This window comes from Sardina pilchardus, chromosome 14, assembly GCF_963854185.1.
Source record: "Sardina pilchardus chromosome 14, fSarPil1.1, whole genome shotgun sequence".
Taxonomy (NCBI): domain Eukaryota; kingdom Metazoa; phylum Chordata; class Actinopteri; order Clupeiformes; family Clupeidae; genus Sardina; species Sardina pilchardus.
The window spans coordinates 20,592,152-20,599,651 of NC_085007.1; the positions used below are offsets into that span (position 1 = coordinate 20,592,152).

A 7,500-nucleotide genomic window follows, 5' to 3' on the forward strand; every position below is an offset into this window, starting at 1 on the left:
AGAATCCGCGACGCAGAGGAGAGCTCCCCCCAACCACATGCTACAGCTCAGCCCTCATCCACATACTGATGCCCAAGAGAGCTCAACCAGAGAGAGATGGAGATGGAGAGAGAGAGAGAGAGAGAGAGAGCATTCAGGAGGGGTGGGGTCTCTTTTTATCCTGACCCCTCCCTCCCCAGCCCACCCCATTTGCAGATGTGAGGCTGGTGCTGGAGAGAGGAAAGCGGCTAATTAGGCAAAGAGGTTGATTAATGTCTCTCTCTCCCTCTCTCTCAGTCTCTCTGGCAGTCTCTCTCTCTCTCTCTCTCTTTCACTCCACAGGAGACATGGCATTAAATCAGAAAATTTGCCACACACATGCACCCTCTCTGTCTCTCTTCCCCCCATATCTCTGTCCCCGTTCCTCTCGCCAGAGAATCACAGCACAGCACAGCAAACATACCCCCTCAGCACATCGCCATAGAAACACCCACACACACACACACACATACACACTCACACCTACACACACACACAGTGTGTTACCAGGCGTACATATACGACCCAGGCAGCCCATGGGAGGGTGGGGGGGGGTGGAGTAGCGCACCAATCCTGCTGCCTGACCCAGTACACTCCTCACCCAGCATAAAACATACATTAGGCACCAGAGCTGCAGTCCTCAAGCTTTCGCCATCATGCCAGAGGAGAGACACTTTCTATGGGAACACAGAGCGCGCTCCTCCTGCAACACTGCATCCGCTTGTCCTGCAAACACTGCATTATCCACAACACTATCTACGCAAGAAATGAATTACGTCGCCAAGAAGACATGGATTATGTAGCCATTGCACACAGAGCACCACTGCATGTTGACTTGATTTGAGCGCCTCTGTTGATCGCATTGCTTTGGGGTAAATAGGGAGAGAGCACGCACAGCATGTGTGTCCGTGTGTGTGTGTGTGTGTGTGGGTGTGGGAGTGTGTTTGTGTTCATGTGTGTGGAGGGGCTTGCACTGCGCTGGATGGGAGGGTAAGGAATTATGCAGAGTGACTAAGAAGCGTAGGTTTTCAACTCCAGGGTATAATTATCCAATAAGGCAAAGGCGATATTTTACCACCAAGCAGAATGACTTCCCTTCCATGGCAGCCCCAGCGTACAAGGGCCTCTCCCTAACTCACTACACAGATAGATTTCACTGAAAGGTTAACTAGTCACCTAATTATTGGAATTGCCATGGACATGACAATCACATTATACGATGTGTGCAACCCTGGGGCACAATGTGTCAATCCTATAAATTATCCATCTGAAATGCACAACAGGAGTCAGTATTCAATTAGAGTATCTTTTGAGAGCAATATTTCACTTTAAGATATTGGTAAACGCCATTTTACCATCTGTTTACCATCAGTAAAAGAGACATTTTTTTGTGATATACATGATCCTTCAGTTATCCACAAACAAAGGGGTTCAACTCCGCCTTTGAGGAAATTATATTTACATATGAATGTTAAAATGGTACAATAGGTGTGAGAGAGGAGTGAGTGAGAAATAAAAACAAATTTCCTAATTTTTAAAAATGTGCTAATTTATGGACATTCAAATATTGGTTTATTTCAAATATCTCTTGCCCTATGCCGTTTGATATGAAATCCAGAACCAATTGGGGAACACCATTTGACCCACTTTAGGATGTGGGTTTTCTCTGTGCCTTATCCCGAGGTGTATGTGCACAGCTCCTTTTATCTATGGAACAATTATTCCTGTCTTTGATCCGACGTGTGGACAAGCCCCTGTCCCTCACAGCAGGAGGCCTTTAACCATGTGATGATTGAGAGGATCCCACAATATGGTGAGGAGAAGAATGAATTCCCACAACCTCAAAACTTGCTTATGAAAGGCTATGCGCTAACAATAAAAGTGACAGAGTGGAGTGGTTGTTATCCCCACTTTCAAAACTGAATGAAGTCAATGAACGACCATGACATCATTCAGTGATTTCAAACCATGGGAACTCAATAAGATCTGATTTGTTCAAAGCTTAAATATGCTCATGGAAAATGAAAATGTTAAAATTTCCCGTCTTTCCCGAATAAAATGTCAACATGCAAAGACTTCAAACACTTCTGGGAGAGGCCTCGTAATGGTCAGACAAGCGAGGACTAATTTCTTATTATACAACAGTTAGGTCCAGTCAAACTCTTTATTCATTTCTGATTGGACGAGAGGCATTCCAGAGGAGGGATAGACAAGGATATCCTCACTTGGACTCTTCACTGTAAGTAATCTCAGACAGTGAGAAAATGGAGTAATTGGAGTGAGATGAATGTTGATTTTAGCATGTGACAGACAAGCAAGTAGACTACACATGTTACAGTATGCACAAGCGCATTAAGCCTCTCTCATTGAACTTGGCTCTGGAGCGGAAACTGTGTTGCTTAGCAACAGGAGACGCCAAGACTAAGATTGTGACTATCATTTTGGACGGAAGTCCAAATATCAAAATAAACTATAGGAGACACAATTCTATGTCTTTAAACTCTAATAGTTGATAGTATACTGTTGTGTAAAACAAACGTTTGGCCCCTAGCATAATGCCTATAGCTGAACCACAGCCATTGCGTATACATTTTGTATCCTTACTAAGCCCACTCTAACTCAAGCCGTATTGCTTAATTGACCCCGCAGGGCTGGGTTCACACTGGGGATCAATCTGTTCACATGTGACACTGACGTGTCTTCTCCACTTAATGGATGGACAGCAAAACAACAGGTCAGCATCTAGTGGAAATGCACACCTCTCAGACTGCGTCTTAAGACAGTCAAAGACGTGTCGACGTATCTAATCGTTTGGCAGAGGCCAAGACGAAAAGGAGTCGTTTCATGTGCTTTTTAGATGAACCCGTCTGCGATATGAATTTTTTTTTTTTTTTTTTTTTTTTTTGCGATCAACAATTTTTATTGAGTATAAAAATGTCAGACATCAAAAGAAAACTATATACAGCAGGGCGAGTGAGCTCATAAGATCTAATAATAATAATGAGAGAAATAAAAAAAATAATAAAGTGACAATAATGATAATGTGGCAAAATCAAATTAACACAGACACTTGCAATTTTTCAGACAGTTCTTCCAAAACAGTGTTCCAGGATGTAATGGTGCAAGGCTTAGCTTTATTCACTCTTGCTGTGGAGCGTTCTAGTAGGGCAATGTATTTGAAGTCCGAGAGCCAATTAGAGTTCATGGGTAGTAGAGGATTGAACCAATGTTTTAGAATGGTTTTTTTGGCGGCTGTCAATCCAGCATATAGAGTTCGCCGTTGAGTGACACTTAGGTCTAAAGAATAGTCATCGTTCAATAAAAATAAACTAGGTGTTTTTGGGCATTCTGTGTGGGTAATATCTGAGATATTCTGTGATACAAAGTCCCAGAACTTTGATACTGGAGAGCATTCCCAGAACATGTGAAAGTAAGTGCCAATTTGATCCAAATTACAGTGTGTACATACTGGGCTTGGGATTCTGCCCATTTTGTGTAGTAGATATGGTGTGGTGTAGGCTCTGTGTATTAATTTAAAATGAATTAGCTGATGCGCAGGATTCTTAGACACTGCGGGAATGCTCTCCCATATCCACGTCCAGTCAGGAGTAGATCCATATCTAGACAGTTCTCTATCCCATACTAGAGTAACAGGGGGAAGTTTGTAAGTGTGAGCAAGTAAGTCCCTGTATATAGGTGAGATAGATCTGTCCAGATTTGGGAGTAGCCACTTTAACAGTGGATGAGGAGGGATATATCTATCCCAAGGAACACAATAGGCTCGAAGTGCAGATCTTAACCTAAGATACATGAAATAAGATGTACCAGGTAATGAGTAACTATGTCTTAAATCTTGGAATGTTCTGAGGCCGTTCTCATTAAAGATATGTTTTAAATGAGTGACACCTTTGTCCTGCGATATGAATTTAATCAGACTTAGAATAGAGGTATGCTGAAATAAACGCTCGACACTCCAGTGTACATGTGCAAACATGCACACACACACTAAGACACACACACTCAAACATATACACACACAAACACACAGACGACAAAGTCCCCAATGTTGATTTCCCAGCTCCTTGCTGCTTGGTCTGATATAATTAAACCTGGTTTCAGGTCATTTCACAGCTAAATGAAATTTACTCACACACACACACACACACACACACACACACACACACACACGCACGCACGCACACACGCACGCACGCACGCACGCACGCATGCACACACACACACACACGCACACACACACACACCACAGTCCTTCCCAGTAAAAGGAAGGAAGTGGGGACTGGTGATTCTAGAAAAATCTGTTAGACGTCCTTAGACCATTATGCAGATCACATCATCTTAGTGGTTGATATGCATGATGTCCATTATGTTGGCATTACCCAATCTCAGACTAGATTAGTACAGCTAGCAAGACAGATTGGTCTTTCTCCAGAGTGTAAGGCAGCTGACATGGATTCCTGAAGCAACACGCAGCGTCTGGTTCCAGAAACGCCAGAAACACTAGGCCCGGACTGACCCTGTGCATGCATGTGTCTGTGTGTGTGTGTGTGTGTGGGTGTGTATGAGATAGCATGTGTGTGTGTGTGTGTGTGTGTGTGTGATATTGTGTGTGTGTGTGTGTGTGTGTGTGTGTGTGTGTGTGTGTGTGTGTGTGTGTGTGTGTGTGTGTGGATGCGTGCAGGCGGGTGCAGGAAGGATAAGGCCGGATAATGGAGTTAGAGGAGCAGAGCAAGAGCTGCTGTCTGCGTCTAATTCCATTACGTCCCAGCACCACTGGCAGCCTCCAGCCCCCGTCCCCCGTCCCCCGTCCCCCGTCCCCCCGGCCCCCAGCCCCCGTCCCCCGGCCCAAAATGAAGCCGCCGTCCCCATCGAGCTGTGACTCGCCCCCGTGACTCGAGAGGGGACGTCACCGTTAGCACTGCCATCGTCGCCTCCGCCGCCGAAACACCAACGCCGCCCCCCACGACCACATCCACATCCTCCTCCTCATCCTCTTTCAGCTTCCTCCTAGCAGGCGTGACGACGATGCGCTTAATAACGGCGGCGGACGAGGCCCCAAGCGCGGGCGGTGGGCGTTTAACTCAACAACATTACCAGCCGCTTTATTAATTAGCGCGCGCAGTCATTGCTCTCAAGGTAGCCGGCATGTGCAATAACTATTACGGGCTGAGGCCGACCACGGCGCGCTCAGACTGAAAACAGAGGTGTTGCCATGGAGACTACATGGCAGGAGGGGTGTCTGTGCATGTGTGTGCGCATGTGTGTGTGTGTGTGTGTGGAGGAGCAGCCTTGCCTCCTCATTTGCTCATGGCGCTAGCGGACCGAGTGTCTTCCTGGAGGAACACCGAAGGTCATCCCTCACCACAGGTGCACCGGCGGAGCCGTTCGTCACAAAGGTCGCCTGGCAACCAGCCACAGAACTGGAGGGCTGAGCACCAGGGTTGAATCGGCAGTATCTCAAATGCACTGCAGATCCCACATCCTTGCTATTGTAGGTGTGTGTGTGTGTGTGTGTGTGTGTATATATGTGTATATAAAAATCACCCCATTCACTATTACTATGGTTACAGCACCACCGTCACAGGATCACTGAACGACCTGTTTTAATCATTTTTCTTGCTTGGCAGAGAGAGACAGATTACAAATACATGGAAGCAAGAGCTCACCAAATGTGAACTTAGTGGCAATGCACACACACACACACACAAACACACACACACACACTTGCACAGGCAAGAAAAAGCTTTACAGCTGACAGGCATGCCATTACACCCACTCTGTAGCTAACATATACACAGGCACAGCAGCACTCATACATACGATGAGTCCTTATTAATAATACAAGTTCTGGCCTGCATTATGAATGAGGGATTTACATATTGCCACATTGTTCTTCCACCGCTCGGAATTAATACGGAAAGAAAATTCCCCGCATTTATGTAACAGGTAGATTAGATCTGCTTTCACAAAAAAAAACAAAAAAAAAAAACACTAATACTGTCCATGATAAGGTATCCGTAATATCCACGATTAGATAGAGGGGGGAGCTCATAGTCCTCCCTGATGTATGCCAGGGGATGTGTGCGTGCCCACTCCTGAGCTGTGCTCCGTGCATGGCTCAGGTTTACGCCCTGTTAATGCAGATGACTAGTCAGCTTGCATTAGTGTAAGGGAGCTCGGCTGATGTCTGCCATCTTAGACCAAACAGCATGGCTAGAAACTCAAACATGGGGGGCTTGACATGTCCCCTGCTTTCTCTCTCTCTCTCTCTCTCTCTCTCTCTCTCTCTCTCTCTCTCTGACAACTGCTCAAGCATCGCTATGTCTCAGGACTAGGAGTCACCCTGAAAGACTCCTCATCGTATGTCGGTTCATTTTTTTCGGCATCCACAAATTCTGCTTTGGTTAATTGAACATTTTTCTGGCAAGTGGATTATGGCAACATGATCTACTGCATGCACTACAGCTGAGGAGAAGAGAAGAGAGGAGAGGACAGAAGAGAGGAGAGGAGAGGACAGAAGAGAGGAGAGGAGAGGACATAAGAGGAGAGGAGAGGAGAGGAGGACAGGGCAGGAGAAGAGAGGAGAGGAGAGGAGGGGAGAGGAGAGGAGAGAGAGGAGATGAGAGGAGAGGGGAGGACAGAAGAGGAGAGGAGAGGAGAGGAGGGGAGAGGAGGGGAGAGGAGAGGAGAGGAGAGGAGAGGAGGGGACAGAAGAGGAGAGGAGAGGAGAGGAGAGGAGAGGACAGGGCAGGAGAGGAGAGGAGAGGAGGGGACAGAAGAGGAGAGGAGAGGACAGAAGAGGACAGCACAGGCAGGCTGGGACTTACCAGGGACTTGTAGCGCTGCTTCTCCTGCTTGAGGGTGGCCAGCTCCCGCTTAAGGTCCTGGTTCCTGTCCTCCAGTAGCTGGCAGAGATTCACATTCTGGGGGGAGAGGGTGGAGACGTGCTGCGGGGCCCCTTCGTGCCTCAGCTGCAGGAGCGGTCAGTGGGAGGCATTTCAGTGGGAGAGAAGAGAACACAAGACATGAGAAGAGTAAAACGGAGGAGAACCGAACACAGAGGTGAATTCTATTGGGAAAATAATCAGTGCAGAGCATACAGTATAGTGGAACATACATTATTGAAAATTCACAGGCAACCAAGGACCTGACCACACCTGAGAATGTAAACTTAAGATTTGTTTAGCTTACTAAAGATAAGTATAGTTTGATTCTGCATTTGCCAGGACCTCAGGGCATTTTCGGTATGAAGTGCATTTTAGTACTATCATGGACCCTAGTTGTTGAACCATAAATGGTGAAAAAATGTTTTGACACAACCTCAATATTTTGTTAGCCTAATACTCCCCATAGATTCCAAGTATCCTTTTAGCATGTAGCTTACTCCCTGCGCTATAGCAATCAGGCATGACCAATGCTACCCAGTATATATGCATGGACAAATAGCATATCACACCAAGTACT

General features: G+C 46.3%; 1 protein-coding gene across 1 annotated transcript in view; it reads right to left on the reverse strand.

The window, feature by feature from the left end:
* The window catches only part of rimbp2a (RIMS binding protein 2a), a 61,311-nt gene that overhangs the window by 46,167 nt on the left and 7,644 nt on the right, over positions 1-7,500 (reverse strand). Inside the window, exon 3 of the mRNA XM_062554894.1 lies at positions 6,864-7,007. Within this exon, the coding sequence (XP_062410878.1) occupies positions 6,864-7,007 (144 nt within the window). The remainder of the gene's footprint in view (positions 1-6,863; positions 7,008-7,500) is intronic.